The sequence below is a fragment of the Brienomyrus brachyistius genome, chromosome 6 (genome assembly GCF_023856365.1).
Source record: "Brienomyrus brachyistius isolate T26 chromosome 6, BBRACH_0.4, whole genome shotgun sequence".
NCBI classification, from domain to species: domain Eukaryota; kingdom Metazoa; phylum Chordata; class Actinopteri; order Osteoglossiformes; family Mormyridae; genus Brienomyrus; species Brienomyrus brachyistius.
The window spans coordinates 1,682,332-1,704,267 of NC_064538.1; the positions used below are offsets into that span (position 1 = coordinate 1,682,332).

Consider the following 21,936-nt stretch of genomic DNA (forward strand, 5'->3'; position numbering starts at 1 on the left):
ACATCTGAAAGCGGACAGGCCTGGCCGGTAAACCCACCTTCAGACACGTCAGTGTCGTCTGCCCTGCCTTGCCAGCAGCTCTTCCCCTTTAATGCGACGCGTCCGCCTAAGGCAGAGCCAGCTGCACAGATGCGCGCTTGGAGCCACGTCCTCCCTGCAACTGCCCGTTTGCTCGGTGACACCCACCCCTGGTCGTCATGGTGTCGAGTCAGTCAGCCATTTGTTATCTCACAGTTGGCACTTGGTGCTGCCTCCAGGGGGCGTGTCTAAGCCAGGGGGGGGGGCGGGTAGAGGGTGTCATTGATGTGCAGTGGCTGCATGCTGGAGGGGCCCTGCCCACCCCTGTTAGCCATGTTCTCGGGGTCTGGTGATTCACCAGCTGTGCCCGCAGTGCCATCTCTCTGTCTCATGGGGGGCCAGGATGTTCCTCTCTGCTGGCACCACTGAGCCTCGGGGCTTCCCTAGTGGCTGAGCGTACCCCCCCCCCCCCACACACACACACACACACACACACACACACACATACAAACACACGCACACACGGCTTTCATGTCGCCTAAAGGCTGCTCATCCTGGTGGCGTTCAAGGTCATACCAAGGTCATCGGCTCACTGGATAATAATGCAGGGCTGTTTGGTTCCGGCAGAGAGGACCCCTCCCCCGGCATATTTACATATTCATTGCATCTGCTTCGGATGTCAAGCAGCACGGTTTAAGGGAAATAAATGAGTTCCATGTTTTATTGTTTTCTACCAATTTGTATATTAGTCAGCTGTGTTCTTATCGACGTGGATTTCACTAATTATAAGTACATGGAAAAAGTGGTGGTTTAAAGGGGGGGTGTGGTAACCCCCCCCCCCCCCCCCCCCCCGCCCAGTCCTCTTGCCAGCACCAGGTTCCTGTGTGCCCAACGATGGACGAGGAATCGCTCAGGTCAATGGGAGCTGTCTGCGTGGCATTGAAAAGCATGTGTCAGCAGGAAAGGCTTGTCTCCTGTCCTTGGGAATCAATCTCGATTCCCCGTTTTCCATTTCTCCGGCCATTTGCCGTGCCTCTCCCTGCCTTGAGAGTGAAATGATTCATTTCATGGATTCCTTTATTTTACCAAAAAAAAAAATGCAAATTAAAAAAACATATCATTAGGATCTGAAAAGTAAATATATGTATATGTTGTGTGACAGATTTGTATTCATTTTTAACGATTTGTTAACTCACCATTTACCTTCAAATGATAAATGACGACAAATCGCCCTGCACTGAAGCCATGTAATATCCATCTCTCTGTTCTGATGACTGCTGAGGCATTTCTAAGCACAAAGATCTTGTGAAAAAAAATGTTCTCCCTATTCTGCATCTCTCATTGGTTTCTTCATTATGACGCCTTGCAGGTTCCCAGTGCTCATGTGTTCCATTGCAGGGTTTGCATTTGTGCCGTTTGACTCGCCTTCTCTAAAGTGATGTCTCTTCATCTCTTCTTTTACAGGAAATCGCAGCTTACTTAATAACATTCGAAAAGCATGAGGAGTGGTTAACAACTTCCCCTAAAACAAGGTGAGAGATGTCAGTCCCATTTTACAAAAACCCACCGCCCCCCTGTCAGGCCTGATTTTGCTGTTATTACTATCCTGCATGTCTTTGCTACTGACATGCGGAAATGCACCAAAGTAACCTTCACATTTAAGACTTGGGTGTAAATATTATATTGATGCATGATCTTCCTTGTCTGTAACTACATGTTTACTGTCGCTGTAACAGAATTATGAGTGCCAGGCTTTGACGAGATCAGTGATTATTATATGGCATAAATTGAAGGGTTTATGTTGTATGAAAAAGACTTGCCATGAAAAAGGTGCTTGTTGAATGAAAAAGGGCATATTTGGTGCAAATAGCATTGACCTTGTGTGTGAGTTACCAGCTCTGATCTGAGATGTGCTGTGGATTTCACTGTAAACAGCTGTATTCAGATTCAGCTGTTCAGGGTTGTGTTATGGCCTTCTTCCTGATTTAATATGACTGCTCAGTGCACACGCTTAGTGCTCAGATTAAGATTCAGCTCTCTGACTCATTTTCAGCTCTCTGACTCACATTTAGCAATGACTCATATTTATTGCAAATATGCTCACTGATTCACATTCAGTGCTTAGACTCACGTTAGCCTCTCAGACTCTCAGCCATTCAACTCTGGCTAACATTCAGCACTATGACTGTCATTCAGCTCTCTAAATCGCATTTAATTCTCTGACTCACATTCACATTTAACTCTCTAACATTCAGTACTCAGACTCAGATTCAGCTCTCTGACTGACATTCTGCACACAATCACATTTATTGCTCAGACTCACATTCATCTCTAAGACTCACGTTTGGCACACAGACTCTCACTGGGCACACATACAAATGCACACAGCACTCACACTTATTTATACTCAGTGCCTACACTCGCTCTCAGACTCAGGGACCCTGGACTGATAGTTGATTGGACACAAGGGTGCTTGGTACTGCCCAGAGCCAATGACGTAAGCGGCTTTCCGCCGGACAGATGGAAACACTGGTCCACGCAGGATGTTGTGCTCACCAAAGCGTCACGTCCTGTCCTGGTTGGCAGCTCTCCGGCCTCCGCCCAGGGTTCAGATCCCAGGGCCAACTTATATAATTGAACTAATTGCAAAGTATGATTTTCCATGGATGTTTCATTCAACACGGCATCCTTCATCTTATAAGAGCCAAGCACAGGCCTCCTATGGGAGGTCACAGTAAGTGCAGGTCCTGCCTGAGCTGGGGGGGGGGGGGGGCAATGTAACCCCCCCCCCCCCAGTAAATTCCCACGCTCTCTTCCAGGCTGTGACGTAACATTACAGGCTGTGCATGTCTCTGGATGGATGCTCTCTGTTTTAAGCTGGTTTTAGGTGAAGACGGCACTTAGGAGATCAGTGTAACACCACTAATTCGCTACAGGTACCAGTGACATACAGTTAACTTCTTTGTTCTCAGGTATCAGTTTAAACTGTTTGGTACCCTCTACTCCGATATCAGTGGCATTCAGAGTAGTCGCCTGACCCTCAGGTATCCATCCTATCCAATCTAGTTCCTTATACTCAGGTATCAGTGATATACTGTTTAGTACCCTATGCTCAGGTATCAATTTCATACTTTTTGTATCCCTGTACTCCTGCATCAGTGGTATTCAGTTTAGTTTCTTATATTCAGTTAGCAGTGGTTTACTGTTTAGAACCCTATACTCAGAAACCTATTAGTGGCATACTGTTTAGTACTCCGTACTAGGGTATCAGTGGGTATTCATTTTAGTTTCCTATGCTCGGGTATCAATAGCATAGTGGTGTACTGTTTAGTACCCTTTACCCATGTTTAGTACCTTATACTTAGGGATCAGTGGCGTCCACTTTAACCCCCTAAGCTAAGTTATCAATGATTTATTGTTTAATACCCTATATCCAGGTATCAGTGTCATACTGTTTAGAACCCTATACTCAGGTATCAGTGTCATACTGTTTAGTACCCTATACTCAGGTATCAGTGTCATACTGTTTAGTACCCTATACTCAGGTATCAGTGTCATACTGTTTAGTACACTATACTCAGCTATCAGTGTCATACTGTTTAGTACCCTATACTCAGGTATCAGTGTCATACTGTTTAGTACACTATACTCAGGTATCAGTGTCATACTGTTTAGTACACTATACTCAGCTATCAGTGTCATACTGTTTAGTTCTCTGTACTCAGGTATCAGTGGTATACTATTTAGCACCCTGTACCTGTGTATCTGTGGCATACAGCTACATAGGTTCCTTAGAGTTTGTAATGGTAATAAAAGTTGACAATAATCACTTTCCAATAACCAGATCTGTCCTCTCTGCTGTTCTGAGAGCAGATTAAGCTTGTTGAACTACCCTGACCGCTCTGCTGCTGTGAATTCATCATATTAGACAGTCTAGATTGCTCCTCATTTCAGGAACACTCTATTGTCTGTGCGAATGATGGTGTGTGTATGTGTGTGTGTGTGTGTGTGTGTGTGTGTGTGTGTGTGTGTGTGAGTGAGTGTCTGTTTATATATAGCATGCTAATTCTGGCCAGTTTGGACCTGTGTCTTCCTTCCCGCTGAAATCACGGAGCTCCTCATTCTCCCAGGCACTGCCACCTCACTTGGGAATGGTCTCCTGGCACCCTGCTAATTCTGGCCTGCAGGAACTCTCCGGCGTCCAGGGGCAGTCCCAGGTCCATAGAGAAATGGCCACCATGAGATGTCATTTCTCCAGGGCCGCCAGGCAATTAGTAATGAGGTGAAGGTACACGAAGAAACATAAACTAACTAAAGCTTCCACTCATCATCCGCACATCTCCCTGTCTGTCATGGATATACACATATACACACAGCGCCCCACCACCAGCACCAGCACCACAACCACCACAATTCAATGGCCCTTGGCAGCCAAACGCCCTCCCTATAGGGTCAGGGGCCCTTGTAGGCAGAGGATCAAAGAATGTAGGCCCTCTAAAATAGACAAATGAAAATACATTGTTGATAAGCGTTGCAAATTGTTTTGGGCTAGAGGCCCCACGGGCCCCCTGCACCCCAAAGGCCCCTGGGCAGCGGCCCCGCTGGCCCGGTCCGTAATCCGTCCCTGTATACACATATACACATATACACATGCATTTGTCCATTCATTACTAGTATTTTCTCTTATGTTTAGCATTTTTCTTGCCCTCTGTTCTACCCCACAAAGTTCTAGCCCATTTACAGCAGCTGTTCAGCTGACTGGTCATTAACCAGTGGGCAACTTTGCTCCTGGTGGTGCGTCGCTGGTGAGTGTTTTCCCCGCCTGTCCGGAGGCCAGAGCGGCGCAAGCAAGTAGCGAACGCCTAATGTGTTCATCCGCTAAGTGACGGGGGGAGTCCCCACCCCATTCATTATAGCCCAAAGGTGAATTTACAAAACAAAGCCCCCCCCCCCCCCCCCAAAAAAAGCTGCAGGTAAAGTCTGAGAGCATTTAATAAAAGTGGGATGACAATAATCTCTCAGTTCATCGCAGCCTGAGAGAATTGTCTGCATTATACAGCCTGTTGGATCTTGGTTGATGGCGCTCTCTCTCCCCACGGCGTGATGGCCTGCTGGGTAATACTGTTAGGACCACTACCTGATTGTGATTGGAAATGGCAAGGATGTGCGGTCTTTGTTTCATTACTGATTCATTTAATGGCGTTTAATTACTTAGCATATGCCCTACCCAACAAATTGCCGTTCTTGACTTTTTACTAAGGTAAATTAGGTTAGGTACTTTGCTCACGGGTAAGGAAAGTCCAACCTGCCATGCAAGTCTGCCGCAAGCAGGTTATAAACTGGTCCATAATTTCCAGCAGAACTCTTTTAAGAATGAGCACCATCAAGGTAACTTCTAAGCTCTTGAACCTGACACCGAGGTCGTGTGCCGGCAGCCCCCACCTGCCTACTCAGCATCCGCCCTCGGGTCGCCCTTCTGTATGCGGTTAAAGGTTAAAGGTCACGAATTAGGCGCCGGTGTTTTTGCATAATTGAGAAGGCTTATCTTGGAGGACACTGGGGGCAGATGGCGGCGGGTGCAGGGTCTGGGGAAGGTAGCATCTTGGTCTCAGATGCTTGGCTGGCTGCTTTGAAGTTTCCATCAGCGGCCTGTAAAGACCAAAGAAGATCGGCCTCCACACTTGACTCCACACTCCCCCCCCCCCCCCATGGGGAGAGCTTGCCCAGAATGAAAGGCACATGCAGGCTGCACCAGCAGGATGACTGAGACACCTGTCCTGGCTGTGCAGTCAGGCACGCACACGCAATCACACGCGCGATCACGCATGCACGCAGGTGTGCCGTGACGGGCTAAGCTTGAAATGTTTGTTTTTCCATTCAGAGTGGGAGCACAGCCATCCTGCAGATCGATATGCCCGCACGCTCGCCTCAGACCGCTTGGTCTGTCCAGCTTGTCCCTCCTCCATCATTTCCATGTATCCCTGCTCTTTTTTTTTGTTTACATCTTAATAATATACAAACAGCCCTGCCCTTTATTTATTTACCTCCCACACCTGGAAAACAGTGATATTTCTGTCAAACGTTCTCTCAATTTCCCTTACTTTGCACCAAATGTTTTTTTAATAATTCACAAGTTACTGCTTACAGCCAGAAACGGCCTCAATCAGCCCAAAGCTCCTCAGCCTTTGTCTTACACATCGGCTGCTGCTTTCTCCTCATGAATAATTAAGGCACGGAGCAGAACCTCGTATCGACACTGCAGAGGCCAGCGGCTGAGCAGCTTGGCCAGCACAGATCCGGAGCGCTGGAGAGGGCGTCTGTCCTTGGCCGTCCCCGGGACCCCCCACCGTTGCCGGCCGCAGAGAGAGAGAGTTCGCACTCTGGCCCGGTTAAGGGCGTCGAGTGTGGCGTACCTCTGGCAAACGGCGCTGTGCGGCGCTGCGGGACAGCGCTCATGTCTCCGGCTGATCTCACCGAGCTCCCCGGTGTACAGCTGGTGCGCAGCCCAGGGTGCCACAATATCGGAGCCATCAAACGACGGAAGCCGGCACTGTTGGGGCTGTTAGGATACCACACCTGCTGAGCGCACATGCATGCACGCAGGCACACGCAGAGCCACACATGCACATGCGCAAAGCACCGTGTGTATCTGAGAGCACACTGGGAGTGAGTATCTGAAACTGTCTAGTATCTGTACTGAACACCACGGGATGGGCGGAGTCTCAGACAAGCAACCAGCCCCCTTCTATACTGAAAACCAAAGGCTGGGCAGAGTATCAGTGATACAGCAGGCCCCCTTCTATACCAAACACCACAGGCTGGGTGGGGTCTCAGAGATATGACCGGCCCCCTTCTATACCAAACACCACAGGCTGGGTGGGGTCTCAGAGATATGACCGGCCCCCTTCTATACCAAACACCACAGGCTGGTTGGGGTCTCAGAGATATGACTGGCCCCCTTCTACACCAAATATCACAGGCTGGGTAGTGATACAGCAGGCCCCCTTCTATACCAAACACCACAGGCTGGGTGGGGTCTCAGAGATATGACCCACCCCCTTCTATACCAAACACCACAGGCTGGGTGGGGTCTCAGAGATATGACCGACCCCCTTCTATACCAACATCACAGGTTGGGTAGGGTCTCAGAGATATGACCGGCCCCCTTCTATACCAAACACCACAGGCTGGTTGGGGTCTCAGAGATATGACCGACCCCCTTCTATACCAAACACCACAGGCTGGGTGGGGTCTCAGAGATATGACCGACCCCCTTCTATACCAAACACCACAGGCTGGGTGGGGTCTCAGAGATATGACCGACCCCCTTCTATACCAAACATCACAGGTTGGGTGGGGTCTCAGAGATGCACTCTTTAGCCACTTACACCCTCACAATTTATTTACTAATTCATTAATTGGCACTTCTGCCTGGTTAGATCTGTCACCTGTTTCAGCAATGGGTGATGTCTTAATCCTTTCGATGAATGTAATTAAGACGTGTTGTCATCTGCTTTGATAGAACCCATTTGCTCTTTAAAATCAGTTGCACTAAGCCATCCTAGGTATTCTTCCCCCACATTGGACTGCAGAGAATTACGCGTGTCAGTAGCTCCCCATTAGAGCTAACCTTCTGAGAGCCAGCTGTAGTCTTGCTAATGGTACCACATGTCTTCTGCAGGTGTTAGTTATACCTCTGTGTTTTACTGAGACGTGTGGCAAATCTCCTAGCAAATGCTCCCCTACTTAAGTGTGCGCTGGGAGTATCTGAGCTGATACAGGCCTGTGTACTCTGCACTATAGACAGGCATCAATAAGGGGCTGTTAGCCTGGTGCATAAGAGGTCACCATGGTTGCGCACACTCACTAAAATCCACCGCGAGAAACGCCCTCCCCCACCCCACACACACACACACACACACACACACACACTCTGCCTCCTTCATCTTAGCTAACATGCTGCATTGTTGGCTCAAGGGTCCACCCCGGTATTGGTACCCTCTCACCCCCCCCCCCCCCCCACTCATGGCAATAAGAAGATCGGGGATGACGAGGAAAAATCTGTACACGCGCACGTACAGAAAAATAGCGGGAGGAGTGCATTTGTAAAAGACAGGGATTTTGAAATGGGGGAAGATGGATGCACACAAATAACGAGGGGATGCCACAAGACAAAGGGGGGTGGGGGTGGGGGGAGTGAGGAAAATGAAGAATGTAACAAAGCGCAGGGACACTGAGTGCGGGTCGTGTGGAGAGAGGCAGCGACACAGCTGACAGCCACAGAACGGCCGGGGGCTTGGGGGGGGAGATGGGCTCATTAATAAATGACTCTCCCCTGAGCACCTTTATTGTCCCACCCGTCACCTTGTCCCCCAAACAATATGCATCTGTATTTTTTTGCCAACACTGTAGTTTGGACTCAGTGGCGGATTATGTCAGGCCGGCGTTGATGTGTATGCTCCCCAATCTGTGCCGCAGATAATGCGGAGGAGGGCGATAACACGCAACCGCCGCCTCGCAAATGAGAGCCGGCACAAAGGTTAATGCGACGGGGAAGCAGCAGGTAATGACAACAGATAGCGGCCATCGCGGCAAAGTTAAAGAGATCCCGGTTCCGGAGAGGGGCGGGGCTTCAGGCAGCGGAGGATGGGGGTGCAAGTCGAGGTGTTCCTATCGTGTGGTGTTTGAAGGAGAAAGTGTCAGCTAGATGGGGGGACGAGGGATATGGACTCAACCAGCCTATCACCAGTGTAGTGACTCCATTATGGTCCCTGCTAAGAGCGCTGAGCGTGGGGCCTGGTGCCCTTTGGCACTGAGCACTGCTCCCCCTACTGGAGGCGGCAGGCCCCTTTCCCGTGCTGGTTGACACCACCATTTGGAGGGTCATTTTGACTATTAGCACAAATGGCACCTTTTCCCTTGCTGTCCTGTATGACATACTCACCCGTGGGCGTCAGGCATTCCGCGCTAATCATGTTCATTCTGTGAGTCCAGCATGAGGAGTCTATTCCTCTAATGCGGTGTTCCTCGGTCCAGTCCTCGGGGACCCTCAGACAGTCCACATTTTTGCTCCCTCCGAGTTCCTAGTAGGGAGCTGGAAGGAAGCAAAAACGTGAATCGTCTGGAAGTCCCTGAGGACCGGGTTGGGAAACACTGCTTTAATGACTTCCGCACAAGGAGTTTCAATGAACTGTTCAATGAGCTCAATATGAGATGTCTACTTATCGAATGATTTGAGGGCTCTACTCATTCATGAAGATTGATATGAGGCTTCTGTTCATCCAGTGAGTTTGGAATGAGTGGCTTGCCAGTTTAATGAGGTTATATGGAAAGCCTCCCTTCTTGGTGAGTCTGAATGCCCCGATGATTGGTGCGCAGAGCAGTGGTCATAAGTCAGGCTGTGCCAGTCGCTCTTGGCCTGTCCCTACTGAGGCTAACTGGGCGTTTGCCCTGTGGAATGGGCTCTAGCTTGGACAGTTTATTGCTCTGCATTGGGAGAACTCTGTTAGGAACGTTATCTCTGTTCCTGCGGGGACATGCAGGCAGTGATCCCATTCACGAATCGTCCTGCCCCAGTTGGTGTGGTCCGTATTTGGGCATGCGGATCCTGCACCCCCCACCCCCCCCACACACCACCGCTCTATGTCATCCCCAGCACAGCACCAGTCCTCCTAGAGAGCAGCCTTGGGCTTCTGTGAGCAGAATGCATTTGGCCTGTGCTTCCCCTAACTGGAGGGAACATGCCGGAATCACAGAGTGGTTCTCGCTATGCAGGGAGGAGGAGGTGCAGGGAACAGGCCGTGGATGGGATCCAAGCACCACTCTGCTCCTGTGCCTTCTGTGGGGTCCAGCTGAGCTATTCCAGGCAGGAACCTCCTGCCCTTTGCCACCTCCCAGCCAAAGGAAGCCCGAACTGAACTCTCTCTCAGCCCCCAAAATATGTTCCCGCACTGACTCCTCATTGTGGCGCTTCTCAGTCATCGACTGAGGGAAGGTTCACTCACAGCACAGTGACCAACTCTATTTACCTCTGCTGTTGCCAGATTTAAAGTTACATAACTTTTGAGCACCTAGGTCAATAGGCAGATGAATTCATAAAATGAAAGCCCTTCACAGTCTGCTTGTAGATCGCGCCACACGGAAATGTCTTGTCTTCGTCGTTCGAGGCCACGCAGTTGCCGTTCCTCGTGTTTAATTAGCGTTGGCGATGACTGTAGGGGCGATGTTACTCGTGTCACCCTGTTGCCCCTTCGTGTCTCACTCGGCCCACATAAGGCACCCCGCCATGGCAGGCCCGTCCCTGAGGGCGGCCCGCTCCGCATGAGCCCGCCCACCTTCTGAATTACGGCAGATTATAAAACAGGTGAAAGGCATCTGGAAAGTCATCCTCGAGTAAACCCACAATGGAGAGGCGCTGCACGCGATCCTGACAGACAGCCATGTGCAAACGAAAGAAATATAAATAAAATTAAATCGGAGTGTATATATGTCACGAGGGATGTTTTTAAAAATCCGCCACACTCATGTTGCTGTAAAGGCACTGACACTGTCCTGACCTAATGAAGTGGCAGATGAAATTACCTCTCAACGCTCAGACAATCTCTGCAATCTCTGCTAGTGGGGGAGGGAAGCTTCATCATAGGGTTCTCGAGATATATCTTCATACACGCCGCATATCTCTGGAAGACTCCGACTCTGGGCAAGAAGGCTTCCTTAAATGCTTCATTACAAAGGGCCGACCGGCCTGTTATTAATTTTGCATCACTGGATTAATTAATTTAAATATAAAAAATTAATAGATAAATTATTCAAGCCCTTTTGGAGTGTGTGTTAGGGACGGGGATGGGAGAATAGCAGCTAGAGTCATTTCAAATTGGAAAATTAATATTCATAACTTTTTTTTAAGCCGGGCTAAAAATGGCTATCAATTCAAGGTTTAACAAAGGTTTAATTAACACTAGGAGAAGCAGACAGCTCTCATACCACAGAGAGGTCAAAGAAAATCCCAGGCAACGAGACTCACAGCCTGATTTATTCATTTTGCTATGCTTATATATTTATGTTTTTATATAAATCATTTAAAATACAAAGAATCAGAATGTGAGGAGGCATCAAGAGGCATAATTATATGGAATTAAGGAGCTGGTGTTGGCACAATATTAGGTTTACAAATTATGTCCTTCTCATAATTCATTATCTTATTATGTTTGTTTTGGCTCTTAGATTATTTTTTTCCCTGTCTGTCAAATGTTTTAACCTCTTTATTTGTTTTGTTAAGCGTCCCCCTGCTCCACGCCAGTCCACCTGCCAAGCACATGGGTGATTAAAACATAAAACACGGCAGCGCCAGGCTGGCACATCCCATCTCAAACGCATCCTTCACAGTGGCTCCGGTGAAGTGTAGTAAAGGCATTAATGTGATGGTGATATACTGTAATGATGTTGTCTCGGACATGAAGAGGTTCAATTATTTATAGGTGATGGGCTCCGCGCATCCGTGATGAGGACAGCTGTAAATTAATCTTTCTGTAATCAACCCTTCAAGGAAATAATTGGGGAGTCCAGCCAACCTGGAACTCTTTCTGGAATTTCTCGGACTTGACGGTTTTATTGTGTTATTGTGTTCTTCCTCTCGTGTGAGGAGAGAGTTGGTCAGAGTTGCACTGATGAGCTAGCAGGAAGTTGTAGCTACATGCATATGTAATTAACTAACAGTCTTTTATCCATCAACGACCGATTTATGCAGCTCGGCTTTGAAAATGTGTACGAGGGTGTTACGAGGCCACACCCATAACCACAGCACCACCTGGTGTCCAAAGAGAGAAGCAGCGGATAGCTGCACGCCAGCTTCGGATCTGTGTGTGCCGCTTGGCCGAAAAATAGACCTCGCTCTTGAAACAGGTCCGCACTGAGAGTATCGACAAAGTGCTCGAGGAGCGGATGCAGATGAAGTTGCGGGCGCGGCTACGCAGGGTCGTGCCTGGAAGCTTCCGGCGTCCCCCAGCACATATGGCTTTCGCGCCTTTGCAGACGGTCGTGGCATTTGGACGACACATTTATAGCACTCGTGTTTAATGTTCATCTGTTCCCCTGCGAAGGCAGCGGCAGTCTTGCTGGTGCTCGTAGTGCTTCCGGGGGCTATGCTAAGCTCTTCTGCTGCGTGCCCAGCACCCCTCCGTGGCAATCAGCCAAGCATGGAGCAGGCTGTTCCGCTGACTACCAGGCCTCCCCTCGTTGCCTCGCGCAGTGCACAAGGTGGACTGATAGAGCTGTAGCCAGGCTCCCGGGCTGTCACACTGTGTTGATTGATGGGTTTTTTAATTAAAAGAAATTAATTCCTGACCCATTTAATACCCAATTTAAAGTGTCTCCAGCGACGACTGCGTGTCAACGCAACAACTAGCCCTGCATCCCGCCGACACGTGGGTTTCCCGGTGGTGATGCCGCGAAACTCTCCCGGGCTTCCTGGGGGATGTTTTCCGGACCTCTCTGTGACATCCAGCATCGCAGCGGGTGTTCGATGAGCCATATTCTCCCTCAACACCCCGGACAACACACCTCTTCCGTCACGGGTGGAAAATTCCTCTCTGGCTCGCTCGCGCCGCGCTCACCAGCACAACAGGCACGCTAGACGTAGCCTGGCCTCTTTTAATTCGGGAAAATCGTGGAAGATTTCCGCCCCCCTGTCTGTCTTTTAATTTAATTTATTTTTTTTTCTGTAACTATTTAGGCCTCCTTATAGGAGAGGAAGAAGAAAAATAAGATAAAAGGCCGCCCACCGACTAGCCATCGCCTAACAAAGGCGAATCGCGCTTACGTAAGCACTGCGATAAGTTGGCAAAGCCGAGCAGTGCCTGCGCTGGGGAGGAAGTTAACGTGAGGCGGCGGGGAGGGAGGAGGCTCCGCAAATAGGCCGCGGAAGGCTTAATGCGGGCGGCTGGGGGCTGTTTTTGTTTGCATCGGGAGAGCGTGCTGCCCCCCCCCAGACCGGCGCTCCATTCGCTTAGGCCTCCCTCTGAAGACGGAGCAGCAGAAATAGAATGGAAAACTGATTAAGTGTGAACCAAGAGGAGAGAGCAGCATTTCTGAGGGAAACGGGGAAAAAAGAGCAAAACAATTCATTTGGCTGGCAGCTGACGCAGCCGCGGTCTGAGGGATCTTATACCAGCACTGCTCTCTTGTTAGCCATGAGGCTTTGTTTTCAGAAGTTAATTGGAGAGGTGTTTACCAGTGAAGAGCGCACAAAGAAAAGTTTAAAGTGTTTTTTGCTCAAACCTGAGAAGTCCTCCTTTCTCTCTGAACTTCTTCCGGAGGCCTACCGTGTCTCCGTACAGAGTGCCGCGGGGAGAGGTGGCCATGGCGCGGGATTAGAGGCCTACCGTGTCTCCGTACAGAGTCCCGCGGGGAGAGGTGGCCATGGCACGGGATTAGAGGCCTACCGTGTCTCCGTACAGAGTCCCGCGGGGAGAGGTGGCCATGGCGCGGGATTAGAGGCCTACCGTGTCTCCGTACAGAGTCCCGCGGGGAGAGGTGGCCATGGCGCGGGATTAGAGGCCTACCGTGTCTCCGTACAGAGTCCTGCGGGGAGAGGTAGCCATGGCGCGGGATTAGCGGTCGCGCGCGTAACCGGTGCGGCTGATTACCCGCCCGCTTCAGTTAAGCTGCCGCTGATTGGATTAATTGCCTTGTTGGGAATAAATGGGGTCAGCTTGGCATATTTGCTCCCACTATAGCTAGTTATTATTTTTTCGTTTTACTTGTTTAGCACCCTTAGACGTTTTGCTTTTCTGAAGTCAGTGTAGTGCCTTTTTAGCTCGTCAGTGATCAATGTCGGTTTCCTATCAGAGCAGTTAATTAGGGTTAGTGTGTTATGACCGGGATCTATGAGTTGCTGCTAATGCTGCGTGTCCCGAAACATTCCCCGGGGCGACGTTAACTGTGTCCAATAAATGCCGGCCTGACTGAGTCTCCCACTCACGCCCTCTGCCATCCGCCTGCAGAGCAGAGTCCGGGAGAGAAACAATATTGGCTGGAATCCCTGGCTCGGAGAATCGAGTGTCAGAGCCTCTCTAATACAGCGGTCCACCAGGGCGGCGACATTGCTGCTCAGCTACGGGTCACGTCTGCTTTATCCCTCGTAATTTGTGGGATATGGAGCTGCCTCACCTGGTGCACTACGTGTGAGCCAAGCTCTGATTAAGAATGCATCCTAAAAAGCACTGCTCTGGGGGGGGTGATGGTAACCCTGGGATTCCCCCTCTGCTGCCGTTTCGCTCATTAACGCGCTTCCTGATTTTTGGAGCTGGAGAGGGGGCAACAAAATGCGAGGGATGCATTTAATAAACACCAGGAGTGGTTTAGGAGCTGCAAAGTCACCGGCAGGGTGTATTCTTGGCTGAGGGTTTCCACAGCCGTGTACTGGAGTCTCTTTTTCGGCATATTGGCACGAGAGCGTGTTTTTATGTATCTATTGTTATTTTTTTAAACATGCTCTATCCGGGCCAGTAGGCCAGCTTAATGGAGCTTGAAAAGAATGGCACGCGATCCATGCCCCTCCCAGGAGCCGCTACCTTCTTGGATCATCCTCACACCCATTTGACATCTGAGGGCTTAGCGATGAGTAGCGACCCGCCCCGGTGAGAAATCAGCCCTTGTTTGACACGTCCACTCCCCCCCCCCCCCGGTCGTGATCCAACCTCCCTCTTTTTTTTAGGTCTAGCTGGGCTTAATTACGGGCCTTTGATTCGATACGTGCCGCTTAATGGAGAGCGGCGTGGGGCGGCGCCGGGCCGCCCCCGTGCAGGCAATTTGCTGCCGGGCTGTGAAGCATAGGGCCGTCTTTGAAGGGAGCTGGGAGCTCCGGGCTCCGGCCCCGCTCACTCTGCCACCAGATGAAAGGTGACTGTAGCGGTGGGGGCGGCAGACTCGGAGTTCCAGGATGTTTCGAGGGAGTGAGGTGCAGAACAGACTGGCACAGTCGCCGGAGGCTCCTGATTCCTCTCCACATCATCTCGGCCCTCCCTGCTCTGGCACAGGGCCATGGCCGCCACGGTCTCACTAAACAAACAAACAAATCATGCCCGAGAGCAAGGATAGGGTAGGATCTCCAGCCATTCAGCCAACAGGAACAGCAGGACGGTGGCTGGTCCCGGCTCCAAGGCGGAGCAAATTAGACGGAGAGGTAACAGGTGACCCCTGACCTCCTGTCTGTCATGTGACATGCACTATGCATACCCAGAACAAAGAATGCTGACCTGCACTCGTACAGACCCTGAATGACAGACTGTATGTGACAAACCCCATAACATTACAGGCATTATCTCACAGATGCCGATCGTACATGAATTATCAACAGGATAACCAGTATTGGTAATGGTTAAAGATATGGATATTCGCTGGTTCCAAAGGGCATTGCTTTTCTACCTTAGAGCCAAATGCATATTCTGCATTGTTCCAGTAATTTCCAGTTGTATAACTGGATTTGAGAATAAAATTAGTAAGAACTCCAGTGCGCACTGCGTGGCATGCAGTGCTGGCTCGCGCTGTCTGGTGCTCGCGCTGATCGCAGGGCATTTGTATGTCTCAGACCCTCGTCTCTCGCACCCTGACGCCTCACAGAGAGAATCCCCTCCTCCTGACACCCTCGCCTTCCCAGCCCAGCCGCCCCTCTCCACTCAGGCTGCACGGCAACTCGGGTGACATCTGATAAATCACGGCCACCCCTCCCCCCCTTCCCTAGGCCCGCCTCTGGCCTGCCCCCCCGTGCCCCCCCCCCCATGCCCCCCCCTCACTGTTGACTTATTACAAATGGATGCGTGCGCAGAAGCATCTGTAATCTCTCACTCTGATAGGTGTCTGAGTGGCTGTTTCCCGGCCCATATGTTCCCTGTTGCTCCTCTCTGTCAGGGTGTCAGATACCTTTGCTGCACGTTTCACTGCGAGGTCCGGCCACATGGGACCAGGGCGCTGGGTCAAGGGGGATAATTTATTAAAGAAGCGTCTGTGAATAGCACTTTGGGACAAAATACACCAGGCCCTGGCGAGCAAATGACCGGCCAGCAGTGCTACAGGCTCAAACTGGGGCAGCGGGAGGCTAGGGGTGCGCAGGCATGAGGATTCCTGATGGGCCAGGCCCACGTGGGCCGGGACCCCTATTCAGCCGGCTGTATGAACCTGAGTTTCTTTGGGAACAAGCATCAGCTAAGCAAATAAATGCCAGAGACACTTTGGAGAGTCACATATAAACTTTTAAATCACCGAATATGTGCTTATGTACTGATGCAGCATTTTTTAACTCAAAGGGGCCTTTGAAAGTATGTCTCCAACTGTGGGTGACTGTGAGGACATTGAAGCACTTCGCTCTCCGGGCTCCATTCGTGAAAGAGCGTCCCTCAGAGAGCGAAACTGGGGGCGGCTCCTGTAACAACTCGAAGGCCCGCGCTGAAACGACTGGGCCCGCTGGGGTGGAGGGGAGCTACACATTGGCCGTGTCCGTGCTGCCCAGCCACAAGGCCCAAGTCCACCATTACAGGCTGTGCTCGTACGCTCCTCTGCTTTCTAGCAGATTCTACAGTGCTGTTTGGCGGGTCCAGCAGGATGACCACCCTCTGGTGTACATTAGTTCAGCCCTGGCTACGTGCAGTGACTGCCGCTGTTTCTCGTGCCCCCTGTCCCCGCTGAACTATTAAATTTATGTTCCGGTATGTGCTTTTCAGACCTGATCATCACATTCCACCCAGCTGGGTCCAACAATCAATAACACGTTATGCATACAGGTTAATGAGAAGGGCCGCTTTTGAGGTCCTATCAGAGCTTCATCAAGGACCTTCTGGTTAATGTCAGAGTGGGAGTGGGGAATCTGGAGGTCACCCCCCCATCACTTCATACGTGCTGATCTTTTTATGTGGCCCTCCATAAAAAGGTGCCCTCCATTACTGCGTCTGTTTGTCATTAATGCCTCCTCCATGACACTGATATGAAGGCAGACCTTCATGGTCACCATTGTAGGAGCGTGGGTGACATGCAGAATGTGCCTGGCCCCCCCACCACTCCCACACACCCCCGTTCCGAGACAGAGGCTGGGCACGCGGGCATCGGGATACCCAGAGCCACACAACGTTGTGTGAATCAGCACTTAATAATAAGTACAGTGCCTGCTAACACAGCAGCATCCAGTGGGGGAAGAGCTGGAAATTTGCAAGTGAGAGAGGGAGGGAGAGAGGGAGGGAGGGGTGTATCTGTAGGGTTCATGTATGCCGGGGGGGGAGGGGGGCAGTGAGGTTCAATGCAGTGTAACAGCATGTTCCCTTCATTACTCGGGGCTGGGGTCTCACACAGAGACACAGCACTGTGTTAAAGTTCATGTCATCCCAAAATAATTTCCAGGCGTGTTTAAGGCTGACGTGTAAACTGACAGGCATAGAAGCGATGCTGCTCGCCGCTTCCGGAACTTTCCCGAAGACACCGCTCCCCTCCGCCAGGCGCAATTTCTGCCTGAGAGACAGGTTGGGCACAAGGTAGAGCGAATACTTTTATTTTAGGAAAACAAACACGGTAATTGAATTACTGTGACTTGGAGACGCGGGGAAGGTGGGGGCGGTGATGGCGCTGGGGGGCGGGGGGAGGGGGGGGGGCTGTTCCATTCCACTTCCTTACAAGGGGGTGTCATCTGCTCCCTGGCTTTTTCAAAACGGAGGTTTCAATTTCGATCGCGCGGATAGCGACGTACTGTTACGCTCCCTGAATTGGATTCTGCACTCCTGAGGTACCTGGCAGAAAGCAGCCGTTTGTCTCTGTCATCTTCAATGCGCTATGACAAAGAGCCGGCCCCCACCCCTCTACCCCCTTCTGGTCCAGTGCTGTGAGCACAGGCCTAATAAAAGGGGACGAGTGTGCGGGAGCTCGCCAGCTCAGTAAGTTCATTCATGGTCACTGGCTTCCTGGAAGCGAGCAGGATGACCCGGGCCAGGCTGGCAGATAACGTGTCCGTTTGTGAATCAGATCGCTTCCCGATTGGTTCCTGCGCACTGGCTGTTTCTCGGGCTCGTCTCTCCATTAACAGATCTGCCTTTTCTGCATGCGCGTGCGTGTTCACACCCTCATCCGGGGGCTTGAAAATGTGGTTTAACAATATTCGTTCCAAGAACTCAGGCTGCTAAATGGCTTGGATGACAGGTTTTAGGAATTCAGGGACATGGGAAAATAAAAGGTAATGGAACATTCATAATTCACGTATAGAACATTCATAAGCAGTATGTAAGTACACTGTAACATGTCTTAAAGCACTGCATTCACAGCACTGTCAATGAACAAGATATGACAGCTGAAATATACATCACAGTAACCCCTTCACATTCGCGGACTTGACATTTGGAGTTTCGGTTATTCATAAGTTGACCCTTAAATGGGAATAAAATGATTCAGATCACATAAAATCATATAATAGGCCTATATAAATATTAGTAATACACAGTGTTTGTTTGTGTGAGTGCATGCTACATCATTAGTGTGAAAAGTCTTCTTTTGGGTATGTCGTGCATCTTTTTGTCAGCAACCAGCAATTTTCAAACTCTTCAGTGCCGTTAATTTAGCATTTTTAATAGCGGGTCCAATACACAATGCATTCAGTGTGCACATGAGTAACTTTGTACTTTGCATAGCTAAGATGGTTTGTGTATCATATAAAAATGTCTAGATAAGAAATGATAAGGTAATTTAACGTACAAATGCACAGTACAGTAGTGTTTGTTTAGAAATTGGTAATAAATAGACTTTTTATGTTAGCGTTCAGGCTAGCTGGCTCTTATGGGTTGAGGTTAGGAACTATACCCTTGCTATTTGGTTGTACGATTATAATATTTGTTATTATTGTATATTACAGCTGACATGTCCTCTTCATTGAGTATATTATGAAGGCGATGCTTAAAGGCATGTTAAGGTTAATTCTTACAGGTTGTTTATGAATTTTCTGTGAATGCATAATCAATGCATGCATTGTGAAGGTACAGTTAATGTAAAGCGTTACCAAATTAAATCACAGTTTTGAATTTAAGTCATTCCCGCAGTTCCTTCTATGTGCGTGTGAGTGTCTTTGAGACATCCGCATCACGTTTGACCCCTGGCCAGAGATCAGGTCGTCTGATTGGCTCGGGGCATCGGACTGCTGTGTTGAAGCACCCCTCCCTCGAATCCCAGGCTCACTGTGCCCGGTGCCATCTCTTAAATAGGGTCTAACGTCATTCCTGCTGGGAGGGGCAAATGGTGTGTGTATGTGTCATGGATTCAGGTGGGACAGGATGTGCTCTTTCCATAGTGTCTCTTTAATCCGTTATGTCCTTAGCACCCCTCCCTGGGGGCATGCCCACTTACATTCTCCCCCCCCCTTGACTTCAGCCATTGCCTGCTGGAGTTTATTGATCAGCCTATCAAATCTGCCATCTGCAGAGAAAAATAAAAGGGAAAAACTGGGGGAAGAGGAGTGTGGGGTGATGTAGAGGGGAACAAATGGGGGTTGGCATGCCGCCCGGGTGTTTTGGAGGGACTAAGTACAGTTAATTCTTGCATTACTTGCAGAGTGATCTGATCTCCATGGAGACGTAACCCCTTCCCCGCCATGTGGACACGCTTCCCCATGTCCTTGTGAGATCACGCTCATGAAAAACGTTGCCTTGGTACAATGGCATCAGCCTTCTGGCTCCTCCCGCGTTGCTTAATCCTCTTTCCCACTGAGAAAAGCAAAGTCCTCGTTTCACTTATAAGGAAACTTTTTTCCATTGTTTTTTGTTAGCAGGAGTGATGATGGAGCGCAGTGTGACCTTGGCAGCTGATATTATAAGACCTGAGCTAGCGGTCGGGGATGGCAATAGGTTTCAGTTTAATACCAGTGTAATTGTACGTTGTTTTGGTTTGAAATCTGAATGTAGCCATCGTGACGATTGTAACTGTCAGCAAAGGCCATTAGTCAGTAAATTAAAAAGTAATTAGTTCTTCCTTCTCGAGGTATTCAAAGAGCAACACAGGTGTAAGGGAAATGCACTGGAGCTGTTTAAATCCTAAGATTAGGATTTAGGAAATAGTTTTTGACAATAAGGATTATGGATCAGAAAGAAGCAGTTGGTCAATGAGAAATGTCTGTGTCTCTGTGACTTTTCGGTATCATCCAATGGAATTCTATTGCTGCAATGACAGTTTTCTTTGGGGGGGGGGGGGGGGCTTCTCATCAGCTGTACACTAGGTCACCAGGAGCATTGATTCAGCTTAGAGCCTTTGAACAGCACCGTGCCCTTGAGAAGAACAGTGCCCTTGAAGGTCTTTCCTGCCTTGAATAACACTGAACTTGTAGAGGAACTTGCTGGCACCAGCAATGCTAAGAACCATTTATCCCTTTGATTTGATCCATCTGCTTAATGTCATACAACACACCAAGCTCCCTTCGCGATATATGCTTGTTCTACCTTGCACCTGGCTCACCAGCGGTACCTTGTGCACCGGGCGAACTCAGCAGCAGCGGGCAGCTTCATTTGCACTTCTAACGGGCCCTGATCACCAGGCAGGCTGCTTCGGGCCCTTTTCGCTTATTTGTGCCTTGGCAGTTTAGTATGTTTTTTTGACCAAGGGGACAGGTGCATGCCGACAACATTAACATGACGAACAGAGACAGAGCCATTGCAGAAGGGATTCCCTGAGAGGGCAACTGGGAGGTTTAGTCTCCTTATTTTGGCAGCCTCGGTGCATGTGTCTGTGTGTGTGCGGTGATTCTCAAGCATCAACCTCATCTACTGAAACAGCTGCAGGTTCCTCGTCTGTCCTTTCCACACGGATCCCACTGCTCGCAGGCCAGCATTCCATTGGCAGGCAAAACGGATGGTGTTTGTTTTGTCGCTAGGTATGTGAGGTTAATGGAAGTGGAAAAATTGCAATTTGAAAGCCCCCGTACGACCGCAGCGAACGCAGAAGGTGAGCCAAAGACAGACGGAGTCAGCGGGGGAGAGAGAGAGCGAGAGAATGAAAGAGGGCATGAAAGATAAGTGTAAAAGGGGGAGGAGGAAGGGAAAAACAAGGGGAAGTGATGACGAAGGTTAAGGAAGGAGAGAAATATATAGAGGGGGGTGGGACAATGAGCCGGCCGCGTCTGCAGTCGGAATAAAATTAAGTTGGCAGTGGCAAAGGTCAGGAACTCTGGACAAGGAGGCGGCAAGGCTGGGGGGAGACGGAAGCAGTAGGTTGCCGGCAGAACATCCCGGTGATTAAACCTTAATGATCCCCCCCCCCCATACAAAGCCAAGCAGCTGGGTCGTGCCACATGCCTGGAGGGAAGTGGGTACCTCTAACAAAAACAAGTTAATGAGACCTGCCCCTCTCTCCTACCACTCGGCCCATCTGAGCACTGCGGGAGCGTTCTGTGCAATATGACGTCCTCCTTAGGTTCTCTGTCCTCCTCAGTGGCGCCCTCTCTCAGCCCCAGCGTGCAGTGCACTTGCTAGCCTACTGGTTAAGGATGTAGGCTCGCTGGTTCAGATCCTGGGGGGGCCCTCTGTGGCCCCCTCAAGTGAGTTACTTATCCTGGATTGTCACATGTAATATTGATCTGTATAAATGAATCAGACCTGCATCTGGCTTTGGTTTTGCGTCAGGATCAGCAGATATGCCATTGCTCTGTGACTGTCCTTTTTCCGTGCTCGCATTCAATCACCCTCCCTTTCCTCCTGCCCCCTCCCCACAGACCTGCTCTATATTCCTAACACCTGTACCCTCATGGGATATGTTTTGTGGTGTATTTTATTACCCCCACCTGTACAATATGCCATTACTTTTATCCATCAGTCTTCTAAACACTTGTCACGGTAGGAGGCCCCACAGGGCAGGGGGGCACCCTAGACGGGATGCCAGTCCATTGCAGGATGTTCCATACTTTTATTT

The 21,936-nt window shown here is 49.9% G+C and overlaps 1 protein-coding gene across 3 annotated transcripts in view; it reads left to right on the forward strand.

Moving 5' to 3' along the window:
• Positions 1 to 21,936, forward strand: part of camta1a (calmodulin binding transcription activator 1a) — a 285,485-nt gene that overhangs the window by 124,978 nt on the left and 138,571 nt on the right. For all 3 annotated transcript variants that reach the window (XM_049016578.1, XM_049016579.1, XM_049016577.1), the window contains one exon: positions 1,483 to 1,550. In XM_049016578.1, the coding sequence (XP_048872535.1) occupies positions 1,483 to 1,550 (68 nt within the window). The remainder of the gene's footprint in view (positions 1 to 1,482; positions 1,551 to 21,936) is intronic.